General features: G+C 30.2%; 3 protein-coding genes across 3 annotated transcripts; 2 read left to right on the top strand and 1 right to left on the bottom strand.

The window, feature by feature from the left end:
* The first annotated feature begins 1358 nt into the window (after positions 1–1358).
* Positions 1359–3305, top strand: LOC105784012 (thioredoxin-like protein YLS8). Its single transcript, XM_012609757.2, has 3 exons — positions 1359–1574; positions 2717–2778; positions 2845–3305. The coding sequence occupies exons 1-3, from the start codon at positions 1455–1457 to the stop codon at positions 3014–3016; spliced, it is 354 nt and encodes a 117-aa protein (XP_012465211.1). The 5' UTR covers positions 1359–1454; the 3' UTR covers positions 3017–3305.
* Positions 3306–8308: 5003 nt separating this feature from the next.
* On the bottom strand, positions 8309–11633 carry LOC105784011 (receptor-like protein 15). Its single transcript, XM_012609756.2, has 2 exons — positions 11100–11633; positions 8309–10113 (listed from the first exon to the last, which is right to left on the bottom strand). Exons 1-2 carry the CDS (start codon positions 11443–11445, stop codon positions 8357–8359), a joined length of 2103 nt encoding a protein of 700 aa, XP_012465210.1. The 5' UTR covers positions 11446–11633; the 3' UTR covers positions 8309–8356.
* A 3721-nt stretch (positions 11634–15354) lies between these two features.
* LOC105783744 (succinate--CoA ligase [ADP-forming] subunit alpha, mitochondrial) lies at positions 15355–19215 on the top strand. Its single transcript, XM_012609370.2, has 7 exons — positions 15355–15660; positions 15957–16166; positions 16392–16562; positions 17191–17314; positions 17584–17645; positions 18144–18225; positions 18907–19215. The coding sequence occupies exons 1-7, from the start codon at positions 15442–15444 to the stop codon at positions 19044–19046; spliced, it is 1008 nt and encodes a 335-aa protein (XP_012464824.1). The 5' UTR covers positions 15355–15441; the 3' UTR covers positions 19047–19215.
* The last annotated feature ends 1265 nt before the right edge of the window (positions 19216–20480 follow it).

Below are 20480 nucleotides of genomic sequence, written 5' to 3'. Positions count from 1 at the left end.
TTCAACTGATAAAGCAAACAAAAAGCTCAAATGAAAGACAAAACAACTCTATATATTAAAGGGGTGTCGACTATCAGTATCCCAACACCTCAATTTTTTTTTCAAATCTAGTACAAGGGTGTCGACCATCATTATCTCATCACCCAAAAAAATATTTTTCGGTTCCTGAAATAGCTGATGCCGACCATCTAGTTCCCCCAACCCAAATTTTTTTATCTGATAAAGTGGGTGCCGACTAGAGGTGCTCATGGGCCAGGCCGGGCCGGGCCAAAATTTTTTTCTGGGCCCAGCCCGAAATATGGGCCTAGAATTTTTCCCAGGCCCGGTGCTGGGAAAAAATTCATAAGCCCGGGCCCGGCCCGTTTTTTAAATAAATACCAAAAATTTATTTTAAGAATTAAAACAAAAATAAAAAAATATTTTAAAAATATTTTAAAATTAAAAAAAATTAAAAAAAGTATTTTAAAAATATTTTAAAAATATTTTAAAATTAAAAATTTTTTAAAAAAAAGTACTTTAAAAGTATTTTAAAATTAAAAAAATAAAAATATTTATTATATTCGGGCCGGGCCGGGCCGGGCTCAGGCCAAAAAAGTGATGCCCGAGGCCCGGCCTGTTTTTTAATCGGGCCTAGTTTTTTTGTCCAAACCCATATTTCAGGCCTATATTTTTACCCAAACTCTCCCATATTTCGGACGGGCCGTCGGGCCGCCCGGTCCATGAGCACCTCTAGTGCCGACCATTACTGTGCCAGCATAAAAAAATATTTTTTAATATGAATAATGTGATGCCAACCATCTAGTACCCCCAACCCAAAATTTTTTTATCTGATAAAGTGGGTGTTGGCCATTAATGTGCCGACCAAAATTTTTTTTCAAATATTGGTATAAATGTATACCAATGTGCTACTATATGAAAAAAATACATAGGTGTTGACTATTAAATCCTCCAACCCCAAAAATTAATTTTTTAAAATATGGCACAATCATTAAGCAATGATTGGGTCAAAAATCATGGTGGTGTCGGCCACTAAGTCCTCCCAACCCTATTTTACTGTTCATTTCAGATCATTTGGGTATTTTTTTTAATTTGAGTTATTTTTATAATTATTTATTTTTTTGAGTTATTTTGGTAAAATAACCCAATTTTAGGCTCCAATGGGAAATCTTATTTTATTTTGATAAAAAGTATTATTTTAGATATATATATATATATATATAAAAGTGTATTATTGGGATAAAAAAAACCTTTTTTTTATTGCACCGAAGGTACATTGATATCCAAAGGCAGCACCAGTGGCGGTTGGTAGCGTGTGATCAACGCATTTTCAGAACGCGTGGTTTATAACATACCGTTTTGAGATCGAAATTTCGAGGGTGCAAACCAGTTAAAGGGAAAAAAAAAGTAGCAGCAGGCAGAGAGAAAGAGCGGGTAACGACGTAACGCTTTAAACGATGTCGTATCTGCTACCACACTTGCGTTCAGGGTGGGCTGTAGATCAGGCGATCCTGGCAGAGGAAGAGCGTCTCGTCGTCATCCGATTCGGTCACGATTGGGATGAAACATGTGTGCAGGTACCTCCACTTGTTCTTCTTTTATCTCCCATTCACTCTCTTTTTTTTCTTCCTTTTGTAACTTTTCTCTTTTTATTGGAACTTTCCTTTGCCGCCGGGGGAGATTTTCCCACTCCAATGGCGTTAGTTATTTCAGTTTTATCAGTAGGTTTGGGAATAATATCAAATGAACCCTATATTCGCCGTCCTTTGTAAATTTGAAAATTATCGTCAATTTTGGCATCGATGGTGAGTTCGATGATAATTGCCTCCTTCGAAAGACATTTGTTAAAAAAAATGTTGAAATTGGCATAGATGGTGATCGGAAATCCGATGATGATTGACTCCTTCAAAAAACTTCAATTTTTTTTTTTGAAATTTCTCGTCTAATTTGGCATATATGGTGATCGACATTCGATGATGATTGGCTCTTTCAAAAGACCTTTTCTAAAAAAAATGAAAATTATCCTCAAATTTGGCATAGATGGTGATTGACATTCGATGATAAGTGACTCAGTCGATGATAATTCTCTTCCAAATAAGCAAAAAAAAAATTCTTATTATTTGCTGAGATTAAATGGCACCGAAAGAGCACTTAGAAACAAGAAAGTTCAGTTTTCGGTCACTTGTAAGTATTTCCTTAGTCTTGCTTATGCTGGATTTGAAGGTGAATGCTTGACGTAGTGTATTTTTGAATACGGGTATATTCAATTTTTTTCATTTATTTGGAGGATAATACCCTCAGTTTCATATCCAGATATATGGGGTTTCGAATACTTATAGACATGAAGAGTCCTGGTGGTAACAGAGAGTATAGGGTAAAAGAACACAATTTGGTGCCCTAATTCGGGCATCTTATATATAGAGTTGTATTTGCGGGATGATTCTAAATGGTCTCTTAGGTTGACCTTACTGATATAACCGAGCAATGGGTTTTTCATTTTGCTAATAGTTATGCTGTTACCTTTAGATGTCTATCGATTTTCGGGGCTCAAATGGCATTCTGAAAGGATTTTCTATTGATATGTTTCTTTTCTGAAAATAATTTACGTTTAGGCCCACATTTTCATAACTGTATTCTTTTGTCATTATTTATTGTATATGAAATGAGTATTTTCATATGGATTTGCTCTGTTCTTATTTAATTCGATTAATGTTTTCAGATGGATGAAGTGCTTGCTTCTGTTGCTGAAACCATAAAGAACTTTGCCGTGATATATCTGGTGTAAGTGCCCGACTTCAACACAATGTATGAGTTTTATGATCCATCAACTGTCATGTTTTTCTTCAGAAACAAGCACATTATGATTGATCTTGGCACTGGAAACAACAACAAAATCAATTGGGCTCTCAAGGACAAGCAGGAGTTCATCGACATTGTTGAGACTGTGTACCGTGGGGGTAGAAAGGGTCATGGTCTGGTAATTGCTCCTAAAGATTACTCCACCAAATACCGCTACTGAGTAATCATTGTTATGAATGTAGCCAATTGGAAGATATTGAAGATCTTCAAGTAAGTGATTTGGAGTTTCAACTGCCCTAGTATATACCTTTTTCCCTTTTAATTCGAACTTGTGGTTCTAATAAGAACCTTCAAACTTAGATTGAAAATGTGTTATACATTGTGTATTGTTTGTTGCTCGTATGTTGCATGCTAGTATAAGCATTTGCGCATTTTTTATGTCTGTTTAAATCCAATGGTATATACTCTTGAAGTGCCTCTTTTCTAATCAATGTTTGGGTTGAAAAGCACTTACAAAGCCCAAGTAGCAACTAGCAAGTTACAAATGTGAGTGAACTAAAGTTGCATTTAGAAGCTGTTGCTGCAGGATTAGTCAAATGCAACATATGCATAGAAGAGCATTGTATGTAGCATAGTGTCCTCTCAACGAGCATGTTGCCATGTTTTTGAGGATTTCTTATATATATGTATATTTCTTCAAGAAGACTTGGTTATGACTTGCCACACACACACATATACATGTGTGTACATATATTGCCAAGAGTCTCGGGACTTTTTTACGAAACATGGTTCTGAACCTCAAGACTGTCGGTGACAGTTGCTTCAGTTTTGTAAGTATTTTTCCATTGGTAGGTGCATTTTTCTGTAATAGAACTGTAATATGTATTCCAGATAACTAAGTGTTCATCAGATTTTGAAGTTTTAAACATGTTCTTGATATATATTTTGAATGTTTGTGTATCAGAACCAAAACGTTGGGAGATTCTTTTATAGCAGCGTAGATAGGTATAATTTTCTTCCTCCTGAATGATAAGTTCACAATATATGGTTCTTAGGATTTACATAGATGAATCTAATTCCAATATGCCTTTTCATTGTGCATGTTGCATGGAGAAATGGGGGCAAGAACCAAAAGACAAAACTTGGAACCTATAATTTGGTCTTTAAACAAAATAAGAGTAGTAAAATGAAAGACATACCAAAACAGCGAAGTATATAACTTATATTTTATTTATCTGTGCTTGCGGTGTCTTAGGAGTGCAGCTTCACTGAGGCCAGGATTTCAAGTAGGGTTTTTTAGATTTTATATAAAAAAATCCTTAAATAATATTTATTATTTTAATATTTTATTCCCTAAACTTAAAATTAATCAAAATCATTTTATAAAATAGTCGTGTCATTATTGATAAAATCGAAAGTGATGTCTCAACTCCTGAGCAAGGAGCGAGTATATAGCGGGCCAATTTTGCAAATGTCCGAAGAGGTAAATAATGTCTTTTTTGGCTTAATATGTCATTTGTATTAATGAAGTTTTTACGAATCAACCTTGTGGCTCCACAACTTTCGGCCCCAATTGTGCCTACCCCGATACCCTCTAATCCTAACAGTTCTTCTCCCGTATGTGTACATAGACCTCCCATATATAAGATTCGTAAATGTAGGGTCGATGAGTTTTCAAAGGCAAGACAGATGATGATCCAGCTAGAGCTGGATTTGATGCTTAAGTAACTAAATCGTTGGGTTAGAATGTCATAGTCAGTTCAATTTGTAAAAAGTGTACTGAGAATTCAGGGTTGTGATTTTTTTTCCTGCTGACATGATGTTATTATCGTTTCACGAGCTTGATGTAGTGCCGAGTATGGACTGGTTGACTCTTCATGATGCTGTAGTAAACTGTAGTCAGAAACGAATCGATTTGAGATATTAGATATAGCGAGTTGATTACTATTAAGTAAGACAAAACTGGTTAAATTATAAATGTTATATTTGCGATTTCTACTCAGAGAATGATTTGTAAAGGAGGTAAAGCATTATTAGTTTACATTCTACATACACGAGCATCACAATCGAAGATTGATCAGTTACCGACAGTCAGGGAATTCATTGATATGTTCCTTCCTTGGAATTGATTGTCTGATAAGTCCAAATATCTGAAACTGGTCACTGAAGAACACGGGGAGGTTGCCATTGAAGCTATTATTGGAAAGATTTAAATGGCGCAACTTTGGAAAATTCAAGTTCATATCTTTGGGTAGTGTCCCGTGTAAGAAATTGTCAGAAATGTCAAGAAGAGTATGCTTTGAGGTTATGTTCTGAAAATTGCTAATGAAGGGACCGGTCAAGTTATTGCCACTTAGCCATAATTCTGAAGTGGTATTGTGAAGCATCCAAGGAGAAAATTTATTGACATTACAACCACCTAAAGACAGAGTACTTAGTTTGAAAGAAGGAGAACAACTTGGTAACATCATCTTTGCTTCCACTTCCAGTGATTAAAAGAAATATCAAGTTCATTTAGCCTTGACAAATTGACAAAAACACAGAGCAAAATCATGCCTTGAAACTCATTGCTTGATAGAAAAAGTGAATATTTGTTAGGTTGCTAATTAGCAATGAAGGAAAAGTGCCATTGAATTGATTGTTAGAGAGATCCAAGTGTCGGAGTGAGATATATTTCTCAAGTATGGATTGATACTTTCAAAGAGATTATTAAGAGACAAAATTAGTTCTTTCAGAAATAGGTTGTCGCGTAAACAGTTTGGAAGATTACCTTGTAACTAGTTACCATATAAATCCAAATTATAAAGCGAAAGATATTTCCCCCAACAGAGATTGGAGCCATTTTTCATGGAACTGTAACGAAGATTCAAGTTTTGGAGATGTTTTAATTTTTTGAAAACTGCATAGATTTTATTAAAAAAATCTTTGCAGTTATTTGATTTTTATATTAAGCAGCATATAAACATGTCAAGATAAGCTATTTCATAATAAGTAAGTTATTTGTCTAGGTCTAACCAAATTGTGTTTATAAAAATTTTCACACTTGGAATGAATATGAACAAATAATTATCCAATTAATAATTTTAGTAACTAAAATAATTAAAATGCATGAATTTATAAAAAAATATAAATACTATTTCATGTTGAATGAACATAGACAAAAGTTATCCTTATTCATTTCAAACATGTTTTTTTAGTGATTCTATCTATTATTAATTTTTCATAAAATATTAAATTTTTATATTATTATTTTGAAATTAAAATATATACCATCTAAATTTAAAAAAGATTTATAAAAATATAAAATTAACATCATTTAAGTTTAAAGATAATTTAAATAAGATTAACTAATTAAAGCTAATTTAAAAATACACAAAATTATAATCAAATATAAAAATTAAGACAATAAAATAAGATGAGTTAATTAAAGATAATTTCATTTAAATTAAGACCATTTGCACTAGGAAGGTAAACAATTTCCTAAAGGCTTCCAGTTCCACCTCTCTAAAATTTGTTTTCACAAAGTAGCACTCAAAAGATTTTATCACAAATGTTCATCTAATTAGTTTTACACAACTTTTGACATATTTGTATAGTATTTCCTTAATATTTTACATGATTTATCGTAATGACTTAATTTGGATTGAACAAAATTAGTTAACACGATAAGTTTGAAAAAAATGAAATGGAGTAAAATTGATAGAATATGGTATAATAAGCATGAAATCAAGCAAATTCTCTCTTTAACTTGTGAGATTAAAAACAAAAGTGAATTATACCTGCTTTGAACCACTTAAACAGTCCAAAAGAAAAAAAAATAGAGAATAAGAACCCCACATACCATCTTCTAACTTAGCTTTACAATCCTACTAGAATCAACAATACAAATCAATTCTTTCGATAATATCGATTCGCATTGTTGAGGCATTATCGAGATTTTACAATTGGGTTCCAGACAACCTATCGTAATTATGTTCTCATTCTTCAATTTCGTCACGATGTGTCACTGAATGCAATCGTAACAGAAATGATGATCCCATCCATATTTTAGATTTTAAACTTAAATTAACATAGAAATTTTAAAATAAACTCAACTACAAATGCATTAGATAATAATATATATTTAAAACAAAGTTTAAAAAGAAAAAAAAAGTATATTGAATATAGATATTACAAAACAAAAACAATATATTTTAAGTTTGAAATTTGAAGGAGTTCATTAAGCTTATAAATTATGGAAAAGATAAATTAATAAATGAATTCATTTTGATAAATTCTCTTTAAAATCAACTTTCTCAAATAATAAAAACACTTTGTAACCAATTTCTTAATAAAGACCCTGACACCTTTAAAATAATTTCTTTCTTTCTTTAAACCCTCTAAAATCTATATTTAATTTTAATAGTGAATATTTAACAGGAGAAAGATTTGAATTTTTTTAAAATATATAAAAAGAATACTTTATTTTTTTATAAATAACCATTTTATTAATATTTAATATTATGTTAATTAATTAGTTATTTTAATTATTTAAATAAAATATTTAAATTATTTTATTTAAATTAAATTAAATTAAAATTGAAGAGTAAATTTAATCAAAATCAAACTTTAATTTTAAAATTCATTCTAATAAAAGTTAAGAACAAAATTCAGTATAGAGTTGAAGTAGAGTGAAAATTTTACCATTAACTTAAAATCTCAATGCCAAGTAAAAAAAAAAAGTAAAATATGATGACAAATCTCAATTTCTAACTAAAGTATAGAAGGCAAATTTGTACATTAGCCCAAGCAATTATGTAATATATTTATAAAAATTTGGCATAAAAACTAAAAGAGGAAAGTATAACAATAGTCACCTAAGTATTCAGTTCATTCTTTTTGGTCACATAACTATTAATTTTTTTATTTAGTCATCAAATTTTAAAATTAAATATTTTAATCACTATTGCCGTTAACTTAGTAACGAGAGTCCAATCTATCAAAATACTATATTGTCTTCTTCTAGGAGTGGCAATGTGATCCCTTAGGTCTGTAATGCGACATCTTAGGACAACCGAACAATCAATAGGTGTGAGGTTGTATGTGCTCAAGGCGAAAAAAACCCATAGCAGAGATCTGTTGGGTGAGAAATTCACACAAAGGGGGGCGTGTGTAGTTTATGAAAGTGATATAATATGATGCATGAAATATAAATTTTAAAAACTTTTAAATATTTAACATTAATTATTTGTAAAATTTAATTTAACATATAAACCATATTTTAAATTTTAAATTCAAATGCAAACATAATTCTTATAAATTCAAATATATGTAGCACAAGTGTTTGGTGGTTTACAATTGTAAACTAGAAATATATGATTTTTGTTTTGTAATATTGATTATTATCTAATGTAAACCATATTGACTTGCTGTCTTCTCATTTTATGTAGTTAAGTTAGTTGATTTGTTTGATGTTTTTGGGATGGGTGAAGTGCTTGGTAATTTTGGGAGATTCTCTTATGACACTGTAAAATGACATCATTTCCTTCCTCTTGAGTGATAAGTTCATCATATATGGTTCTTATTCTAAACAAATAACTATGAAAAAAAGACATATCAAAACTGCAAAATACATAATTGAAACAGATTTCTCTGCTCTAGCGTAAATTGGTGGTGTCTCTGTACTACCATTGCATTTGATTTGAAGTGGGTGTCCACAGAGATCGGGATTGCCTAAATAACTGTCACTTTCAAATGTCCCAAATTGGTGCTCTATTGGTATCATGCCTGATAGATTGTTGAATGATACGTTAAAAGCTGCGAGAAGCCCAAGACCAACTAATTCATGGGGTAACACACCGAAGATATTGTTATGTGAAAGATCTAGGCTTTCTAGATTTACCAAGTTTCCCAAGGAAGAAGGTATTTGACCTGTGAGAAGGTTGTTCGACACGTTTAGAATTCTAATCCCCTTCAATCGTGTCATTTGGATGGGAATTTTACCTGCTAGCCTATTGCAAGAGACATCTACTCCCATTAGAAATGACAACACCACAGCCTTATAAATATATCTCCTACCTTTGGTCGTAAAAACAATGCCGTTCCTAGAGCCATCTGGAAGATAACCAACAGCAGTTTCTGAACGACCCAACCAAGAAGTAACATTGTCAACACAGTCGGGAATGTCACCAGAAAGATCATTTTCTGAAAGATCTAAAAGATGCAAATCCCTCATTTGGCAAATTTTCACTGGTAATTGTCCTTCAAACTGGTTCCCCCTGAGGATTAGAATATTTAACTTTGGGAGGACAGGCAAGTATGAGGAAAGCTCACCTGATAATTCATTATTCTGAATGTCAATAATTCTTAACTTCATGCTTTTCGACAAGGCATATGGAAATGTTCCAGACAAGCGATTGTTGTTGAGATGAAGCCATCTTAGGTTCGGCAAACTCGAGTTTTTTGGAAACAAATCACCTGTCAAATTGTTTTGGGATAACCCCAAATATAAAAGACAACTCATATTACTTTTGATGCTATAGGGGATTTCTCCTTGGAACTGATTGTTTGATAAGTCCAACATCTGAAGTTGGTCACTGAAGAACATGGGGAGGTTTCCATTGAAGCTATTACCGGAAAGATCTAAATGGCGCAGCTCTGAAAAATTCAAGTTGATATCTTCAGGTAGTGTCCCACGTAAGAAATTGTCAGAAATGTCAAGAATAGTAAGCTTTGAGGTTATGTTCTGAAAATTGCTAATGAAGGGACCAGTCAAGTTATTGTTACTTAGCCATAATTCTGAAGTGATATTGTGAAACATCCAAGGATAAATTTTCTTGACATTACAACCACCTAAAGACAGAGTACTTAATCTGAAAGATGGAGAACAACTTGGTGACATCATCTCAGTTTCAACTTCCAAGTGATTAAAAGAAATATCAAGTTCACTTAGCCTCGACAAATTGGCAAAAACACACAGCGAAATCATGCCTTGAAACTCATTGCTTGATAGAACGAGTGACTCAATATTTGTTAGGTTGCTAATTAGCAACGAAGGAAAAGAGCCATTGAATTGATTTTCAGAGAGATCCAACAAGCGGGGTGTGATCATATTTCCCAAGCATGAATTGATGCTTCCAAAGAGATTGTTACGAGACAAAATCAATTCTCTCAAAAACAGGTTGGCACACAAGCTATCAGGAAAATTGCCTTGTAACTTGTTACCAGACAAATCCAAGTTATAAAGAGAAAGATATTTCCCCCACCAGAGATTGGAGCCATTTTGTATAGAATTGTCACGGAGATTCAACTTTCGAAGATGTTTCAGTTTTCTGAAAGCTGTATAAATTTCATCAAATCAATCTTGACAGTTATTTGATTTTTATAAAAAAATCCATTTCATAAAAAGTAAGTTTAGTTCAAATTTATCATATCTCTCTCACTCTAACCAAATTGAGAGGGTGTAGAATGTTCATAATAATTTTCACACTTAGAATGAATATCAACAAATGAATGTCCAAATAGTATTTTTTGTAACTAAAATAATTAAAATACATGAATTTATGAAAATATAAATATTATTTCAGGTTGGAATGAACATAGACAAATGGTTGTGTCGATCCATTTCAAACATGCTTTTCTTTAATGGTTCTATACATTATTAATTTTACATAAAATATTATATTTTTATATTATTATTTTGAAATTAAAATATATACCATCTAAGTTTCTAAAAATATATATTTATAAAAATTAACACCATTTAAGTTAAAAGAAAATTTAAATAAGATAAATTAATTAATTAAAGATAATTTTAAAATACACAAATATAAAAATTAAGAAAATTAAAGTAAGATAATTTTAATTAAAGATAATTTCATTTAAATTAAGACATTTGCACTAGGTAAATAATATTAGATAATAAAAATTTATCTTTAATTTAAATGGTCTTAATTATTTTTTATAAATTTATATATATAAAGTTTTTCTTTTGAGGTTGTATATATTTTTAACCCCAAAATAAAAATACAAAAATAATATATTTTATGTAAAATTAATAATATATTAAATTACTAAAAAATCTCTAGGATAAATTTGGAATTCAAATTTTATTTGTGTAAATTCATTATTGACATAATAAAAATATTTTTATTTGTTTGAGAGATTATTATGTGTTTGTTGTGAATATCACATTAGTACAAATTAACTGTATTAATGCAATCGAATGTTTAAAAATCAACTAAGTACGTATATAACTTTTTATAAATTTCCAACAAATAAAATATAATGTAGAGATGTAAATTGAGAGAGTTTAGAATGTTTACCTTGAATTGAGATGAATCCTCCGATATGATTTCCTGGCAGTTCAAGTTCTTGCAAATCTTTGAACTCAGCAAATAAAGTAGCGTTTGGAAACCAAGGTTCGGAATCATCACTTCTCAAATGGGGAAAGAAAATCCTTTGAATACGAGTATGAGAAGGGTCACACACAACTCCCTCCCAATCGCAGCATTCTTTTACGTACCAGTTTGAGAAAGCTGACGATAAGTAGCTGCCCATGGAATCTTTGATTTGGAGAAGAGCTGCTCTTTCTTCTTCTAAGCACCCTTGGCTTTGGAACCAAAGAAGCACAAGTATGAAGCACCAACAGAAACTGGTATTAATCCCCATCACAAGCTCATATATGATCTATTTTTTATTTCATCAATTAATGTATAGCTGCCCTGGAATGCTTTTTCCATAGTGGAATTTCATTTCTAGCCCTTCAACTAATTCATGGGTGGTTCTGCAATAATACTGAAGTTTCAGTTGTCAGAATCAGAGGTATAAGATAAAGAAAGCAAAGACCTTGTTGGAGATTGTAGTCAACACGGCCAAATAAAGGAGGTTCGGGGATTATATTTATTTATTTGGTACATGTGTTATTTTTAATTAAATTTGGTACTTATATTTAACAAAAGTTATATATATTTTGATATCCAAAGATAATAGTGTTAACTTTTTAATATTTAATTTAAGTTTTAGCATTGATTTGATGAAAGTTAATTACTAATATTATTAGCTAATTTATGAATTTTTATCAAATTAATATTAAATACTAAAAATTAACACCGTTATTTTTGAATACCAAACATAAAACTTTTATCAAATATGGGTACCAGATCAAATAAAAAAACACATATATCATATTAAAAAAAATCGAACTCAGATATCAAATTATATATTAAACCTAATATAAAATTATATAGTATTAGTTGATGAAATATAAAGTCATATGGAAAAATGAGGGAAAAAAAAAAGGTGATAGTGTTTTTCCACAAAATCAGCACAGACAATACATCTCTACTTCCAGGATGCTGTAAGTTTCTTGGTAGATCCGGGGGATGTTGTCCATTATTAGGACAATGTCATACGTACGTCTTTAACACGTTTAAGCATTACTATATTTAGATGCTGATTTGAAGATACCACAATTACTTTCTTTAATGATTTTTATCTACATTAGCTTTCATTTTTTTTTCTACTTTCTTTTTTAATTTAAGCAAACTTCCTTAGTTCTTAAATTCTCACTTTAGAAGTCTAATTAAATTTTAGATAAATCTCATATGAATTTTGATTTTAGTTTAATTATAAATATAACAATTTTCAGTTTGAATAAAATATAATTATTAGTATATGCAACATGTAAATATAGTATAACGTTATGTCAATAAGGTGTTAATGAATTATGAAAATTAAATAAAATTCAAACTTTCATCTATATGATTGCTTGATTTATTTAAATTCTTGTCCACGCTAAATCCTAATTTAAATCTTGACAAACCCACTTCTATGGAATAAAAAGAAGGTTTTCTTCACGATTTAGTCCTTAATTATATCGTTTTCTTATTTTGATATTTAAACTTTGTCTGTTATTATTTTAGTGCTTAACAACTAAGGGCGTTAAGAAAAAACTCAACTAATGATGACATGACACGTTAACTCTACGTTGATCGATGTTAATCTATATTGACTAGACATTGATCAGTCAAAATTATAAATATATATATAAAACCATTTAGCAAATTTTTATTTTATTTAAATATGTATAAAAAGTATTTTAAAATATTAAATAGTTATATTTTTTAAAAAATTGTAAAATTATTAAAAATTATTATTGCAAAGAGCACAATATTATTCAAATAAACAGATTGAAGATTCATCCCTATGCCCATGGGTTGGCAACCACAAATTTCATGCAGTAATTGGTCACCATCTAATTGAAAATTTTTCAATAAAATGCTTGAAAATTTTTGACAAATAAACAAACCTTTGAATTAGAAAACAAGCATTAAATTCAAATATTATAAGATAGTTTTAGAAAAATTGTAAAATTCAAATTTCTTATGATACTCACCATTTTAAACAATTTTAAAATAATCTTAGCAATTTTAATCATTTTTAAAAATATTTTAATGATCTTCACATTTTTACAAATTCACAAATTTTTATAATTGTTAAATGATTGTTAAAATTTTGTAAAAAAATAATAAAGATTGTAAATTTTTTAAATGTGAGAATAAATTTCTCAATTCTAAAAAAATTATAGTTTATTTAAATTATTATAATTTTACAATTTTAATTAATTTTTTAAATTTTTTATATTTTTGCAACTTTCTACTTTTATATATATATATATGTTTATATTTTAAAAATAAAATTTATTAATTTTTGCAAATTTTTTCATTTTAAAATATTTTATAATTTTTAAATAAAATTTAATGATTCTTTGATCGATCAACGGTTGATCAACAATGGTTAATGCTGATCAACATGCCACATCAGTCAAGCTGCCATCTCATTGATGATGTGGTGCATTCTGATTGTCCGAGTTTTTTAACGTCGACAGTTGATAGGTACCAAAATGAGCAACGGTGCAAGGTTCATGTACCAAAATGAGATAATAAAAAGTTTAATCAAATTGGGAAATCATGAGGCTAATTTGTGCAAAAAGCCTAAAAGAAAATGTATCGCAATTAGCCATTTACATTATTTTTTGAGTTAATACAACATTTGGTACGCGAATTTGATTTTAATATTCAATTTGATACATAGACCAAACAACATCACGTGGCCTAATGAATGTTTGACATATGCACTCTAGTAAAAAAACATAGATACTTAGTTTGTACCCAAAAAACCCATGTACTAAATTGAACATTGAAACCAAACTTTAGTACTTAACTGGGGAAAAAAATTTTAAGTACCAAAGTAAACATTGAAACCAAACTCATGTATCAAATCGGGAAAAAAAAACTTAAGTACCAAATAAAATATTAAAGTGAAAATCAAGTACCACATTCTATATTAACCCTATTTTTTATATTGTTCATGCTTGCTTCATAATTGGCCTTAATTGCACCATACATCCCCAAATTATAACATTCATAATACATTGGTCCCTAACTTTAAAACATTCCAATTACACCCAAATTATCCAAGTTATATCAATAAGGTCATTCCATTTCTAAAATCATTAATTTATTTGATAAATGAGATGTCAAATCTTATGTGATATAGTTTAAATTTTAAAATGAAAAGTTTAAAGAAAATGAATATTATAAAATGGATACAAAAATCTTTGTTTTAAAATTTTGAAGCTTTTACAAAAACTTTGTCGTTCATTCTCTTTTTTTTCCCGGTTTAACTTTGTTTTAGTTTTATTTTTAAAAGTTATGCGGTAACATTTTGTTTTTCTTTAAAATTTTCATTTGATATGTCATCTAACAGTTAAATTAACGGTTTTAATAATTGAAAGACGTGATTGATATAACATTGATAGTTTAAGATGTGATTAGAATGTTTCAAAATTTGTAGGTGAATTTAAAATGAATGTTATAGTTTAGGATTGTCTAGTGCTATATTAACTTGAAAACCAATTCCTTTTAATTCATTTATCTTTTACAAAAGAACCCAAAATACAAAAATGTTAAATTCTATTATTAGTCCCTATATTTTGTAAATATTATAGATTTAGTCTATATACTTTAATTTGATCAAATTAAACCTTTGTACTTTTCAAATTGGTAAATTTTAGTCCTTTTACCTTTTAAAGTTTGAATTTTTAGTCTTGATCCAAACCCTAGCGTTAAATTCATTCATTAAATTCAATTATTAGTAATATATTATATATACAATTGTAGATTTAATGTATATTCTCTAATTAAATCATTCTAAGCCCATATACTTTTCAAGTTTGAAATTTCAGTCTTGACACAAATAACATAAGTTATATTATTAATCTGGATTTTTAGTGAGTAATATATGGAAATAACAAGTTAACATAACATTACACACGTAATAATTTGTTTGCTGCATCGAATTTTAGAAATATCAAAACTTAACCTAATGAATTTAACAATTATCATTTGGTGAGGACTGGAATTTTAAATTTTGAAAAGTAGAATGACTAAAAATAACCAAATTAAAGTACAAGGATTAAATACACCATTTTCATAAAAGTACAGGGACTAATAGTAGAGTTTAACCTAAAAAACAAATAAAATGAAAAATTAGAAAAATAAAGAAAAGGGAAGCTAACCAATACAAAAGAGGGCTTACGTTTTTCGGTTCCTACAGCGCGAGAGGCAAAGGAGATCCATCACTAAACCAGCACCAGCAACGTCAATGGCTAGACAAGCCTCACGACTCCTCCGATCTTTGTCATCCCAGTTTTCTCATCACAAATCCCTACTCAGTCCCCAACATTCACGGTCGTTCTCGGCGGCTCCGGCGCCTCAACCGGCGGTTTTCGTAGACAAGAACACACGCGTTATTTGCCAAGGCATAACCGGAAAGAATGGTACTTTCCACACCGAGCAAGCCATCGAATATGGCACTAAGATGGTACTTCAAATTCGAATCCAACTTTTATCCTTTTTTTTTTTCCTGAATCTGATAAATGAGTATCTTTTTTTTTCACAGCAAATACTTGGGGTATTGAGAAAATATGGGAAAGTAAAAACTTTTATATTATTTGTTTATACATGTCTGAGAACAGGGTTTAAGTTAGTGTTGTAATATGTTATGTAAAATTCTGCATATCGTAATGTTAAAAATTTTATAATGTACTGTACGAATTGTGGGAATGATCCAAGGGTTCTTATTATTCCTTTGTTTTATGTAATTTTTTGTTTTGATAGGTTGGTGGAGTTACACCGAAGAAGGGTGGCACAGAGCACTTAGGACTTCCTGTTTTCAACTCAGTAGCTGAAGCAAAAGCTGAAACCAAGGCCAATGCTTCTGTCATATATGTTCCTCCCCCTTTTGCTGCGCCGGCTATCATGGAGGCCATGGAAGCTGAGCTGGACCTTGTTGTTTGTATCACAGAAGGAATTCCTCAACATGACATGGTAAATGAATTGGAGGACCTTAGAACCAAATCTGTTCGTTTAATTGAGTGTCTAAACTTTTTATTCAGTCAGCTTATTTGCATCATGTGTAACACCAAGAGCATAACTGCAATATGCTCCTAGGGCCTGCCTTTGACTCAAGTTACAGTTTATACCTTTGGAGTTATGATTGGAAATGAGTTTTATTGATATTTTGTGATCAAAGCTGATATCTTTGTGCTGCAGGTCCGTGTGAAGGCTGCCCTTAATCAGCAATCAAAAACCAGGCTGATTGGTCCAAACTGCCCTGGCATCATTAAACCTGGGGAATGCAAGATTGGAATTATGCCTGGATATATTCACAAACCAGGTCGCATAGGAATCGTTTCTCGATCCGGCACTTTAACATATGAAGCAGTAAGACCTTTTATTTTATACATTTTTTTAAAATGTTCCTAGATTACTCCATATCTGTGCGTATTAGTCACTCATTTAATATCTATATGCCTGACGATACATCGCCACATGTTTTTTTTTCCTAAACCACCCAACTTATTTCTCAAGACATTTTGAAGAGGGAGTTTTTGCTCTTCTGGCAGAGCTTGTGGCCAAACTGCATGCCTCTGTCTTTTTAGTATCTTTGTTCTGTCCACATGGTCTTGTCCTTTTAATACATCTATGTATGTAACAGACAACTTGGAGTGGTTGTCATATAACAGTGTTTCTATTTAATAAAGAACAAATGTCCAAAGAGGAAAGTTTTCAAGTGATAAATTTGATTTGATGGAAGTTTTTGAATTGTATGAATAGAATTAACCCTATGAAGTTATGTTTGATACTTAAGTTAAACTACCCTGTCCTTCAGTATAATTTCATACTATATGTATAAGCTCATAGTTGTTATATTTAAACCACCATAGAACTCAAAAAAACTCGCAAAAAGCTGTGTCTTACACTAAATTAACACTGTCTTTCATATGCTGATGCCATGTGTACTCCTGTTGAGTTATTTTTCGATAATAATATTTGTCATTTTATCTTGTAGGTTTTTCAAACAACTGCAGTTGGTCTGGGGCAATCAACCTGCGTAGGAATTGGTGGGGATCCGTTTAATGGGACCAACTTTGTTGATTGTGTGACCAAGTTCCTTGCTGATCCTCAGACAGAAGGTAGCATTTTCCTAATTTAGTATTATTTGACTGTCATTTATTCTACTTTAGTTATTGAATTAAAAGGTCTTTATTACTGTGTGGCTGTATCTTGTCTATTGTGGCTGGTTCTCTTCTTCTTCTTTTTTTTCCATTTCTTGTTTTCTTTTCTCTCGTTTACACTTTTTCTTTTCGGTTGACGGAGTTGGTAAAACTTACCATTGTGGAAAATGCTTTTAACTGATGTTTAATAGGAAGGCATACTATCTGATTATTGCAATTTCATTCAGGTATCATTCTAATTGGTGAGATAGGAGGCACAGCAGAAGAAGATGCTGCTGCACTAATAAAGGTAATGTTAATATTTTACTAAAGGAACTAAGGACTCCTTGTTCCAGAAACTGATATTAATATTTACTAGTTACTGCTTGCGGTACATATGTGGGTAAAAAAGGGTAGCCTTCCATGCAGATTCTCACTTGGTTAATAGTAAGATCAAATATACTTTTCAAGAATTGGTTTATAATTTATAGTTCTTTACCCTGGATCTACAAATGAGTATGTGTTTGTCCTCATATATACCTATATGATGAAGACATAATTCAGCCCCTCTAACGTATGCTTAACTGGTTTTGCTCTATTCTACATTTTGTTAATTTTACTGCCATATATATGATGGAAACGTTTGCAATTTGTTTTCTTTTTTCCATAGTGCAATACAATAGTTTGTAATATCGAACCTTCTTTATCGCATTTCTACTGCACTCCATAAAACTGAAAGTGGCTAGAGAATTGTCTTCCTTTATCACTTGTGGATTTAACATCTTGTTTTGTTGTATAAATGAAACAGGAAAGTGGGACTGAAAAGCCCATTGTTGCCTTCATTGCTGGACTTACTGCTCCTCCAGGACGGCGTATGGGTCATGCAGGAGGTAATACATTGCTTCAATGTTTTGTTTATTAGGCTTCTGATTGCAATTGCAAGTACTTTATATCTCTTGCATGCACTCCTGCATAAGCTCAAATATAGCAATCCTAAGACCCTCTTTATCCTTTAAAAGGAAAATGTTCAACCTACATAATAATCAAAACACCTTTTTTTCACATTTTAGATGAACGCTAAATGGTTAACTTTTTTGTTAATGTATGCAAGTATGTATTCAAGTTGGGAGGATACACGATTGAAAATTACTCTTGTGGGCATGGTTTTAAAAAACCGAACCGGTTAGACCTTTGGTTTCCTGTTCAACTAGTTGCACTAGAAAATATAAATTAATAATAATCAAGTAAATTTCAAAAAAAATGAAGAAAAATATTTTTAAAATGGAAAATTTATATTTACAAAATACGAAGGATGAAAATGAACCAGAAACATAGTGGAAAATCTCAAATTTTCGTTTCAAAAAATCCGGGTTTTTCCAGTATTTTGGTTCTTGGTTTCTCTTTTTTCCGGTTCTGGTCGATATTCTAATTTTTAGAGTAAACTTCTATGATTGAACTGCTGGAATTGGCTGGTGTGGTGTGGTTTTTACAACCAATAATATAGCCATGTCTTCTTGCTCTAAAATGTTTTATTCAATTACTCATTATTCTTGTGATGTCTATACAAACAGCTATAGTATCAGGGGGCAAGGGTACTGCACAGGACAAAATCAAGACTCTAAGGGAAGCTGGAGTGACAGTTGTTGAATCACCTGCAAAGATTGGTGTAGCAATGCATGATGTTTTCAAGCAAAGAGGTCTCCTGAATTAGCACCCTTTTCTTTCCTAGAAAAAGGAAAACCTTTTTTCCTGAATAAGTTTCAGGTGAACATTTTTCATATATTTCCATTGTTTTTATTTTGTCCAAAATTATTTTTATACTGAAAAATGAGGGAAAAATCTTGTACCTCAGTTAATGAAACCAGATTTGGCATAAACAAGACGGGCTATACTTTTAACTCTACTTTATTATGTCAACTTAATTTAATTAAATGATAAGAACAACAAAAAAGAAAAAGCTTTATTATGTTAATTTTAATTTTTATATTTTATGAATTCATTGATTTTTTAGGGTGATATTTGGCCTTTCATAATTCATTTATATATATTTGTTATGTTAAGAGTTTTTAAAACAACATAATAAGTAATCTTATTTTTAATAATAATATATTTTTGCTCATTAAAATTTAATAAAGTAATATGCATTTACTTTTTATCTATTTTCTCATTAACAAATGCAAATAATTATTTAAGTTAGAAAATTTATAACAGTTATAGTATTTTATTGATTTAGATCATTTCAGTTAATCAATTTTATGATTACATTATTTTTACTATTTTTAAATATATAATATTTAACTTTATATTATAAAATCCTATAAATTAATTATACAAAAGTTAATAATGAAAACGAAACTTAATAAAGGAGTTCTTTCAACTCATTAATTGATATTTAAAAACAAAAGTAAATAATGAGAGATAAAAGTGTTTTTAACTTTACTTATGACATGAACCATTTGTGAAATTAGAAAAAAATATTAAATATTAAATATTAAATATTAAATGTAAATTAATTTAATTTGAATAATATTATATAATAATAATGCAAATAATACAAGAATAATAAATGAGAATAAGGGAGATTTCTATTATGCTTTCTATTCTTTTCATCATCATTGCAAATAGTGGGAGATTAAACTTCTCATTTTCTAATACATAAATAGGATACAATGAGATAAAAAGGTGAAGAGTTAAAAAGATAAAAAGTGAAAAGTTAAGGAAGATGAAAGGTGAAAAGTTAATTATAACGAATATTCCCTTAGTAGTATTCATAACGCTTCTCCTTAGATGTTCATTGTACAAAAGATATGCATCATTAAAAACTTTATTAGAAAAAATCACGTAAGATAAAAACCTAGTGAAGGAAAAAATAGTACATGATCTTTTAATACATAATATGTCACAACCTTAAAAGAAAAATATAGTACTAATTTACTCCTCTCATTTAAGCATCACTTAAGATCTTTATAACAATGCAATCCAATATTGAAATAAACTTTTCAAATGTAGCAGTAGGGAAAACCTTAGTAAAAGAACTATCAAATTCTTACTTGAATGAATCTGTTGAACATTTATATCTCCATCTTTTGTAGATTATATTATATCATTCACTATTACCAACACAATGAGTGCATTAGGCACATAA

The sequence above is a fragment of the Gossypium raimondii genome, chromosome 13, assembly GCF_025698545.1.
Source record: "Gossypium raimondii isolate GPD5lz chromosome 13, ASM2569854v1, whole genome shotgun sequence".
Classification (NCBI taxonomy): domain Eukaryota; kingdom Viridiplantae; phylum Streptophyta; class Magnoliopsida; order Malvales; family Malvaceae; genus Gossypium; species Gossypium raimondii.
This window is presented reverse-complemented; position numbering and strand designations above follow the sequence as displayed.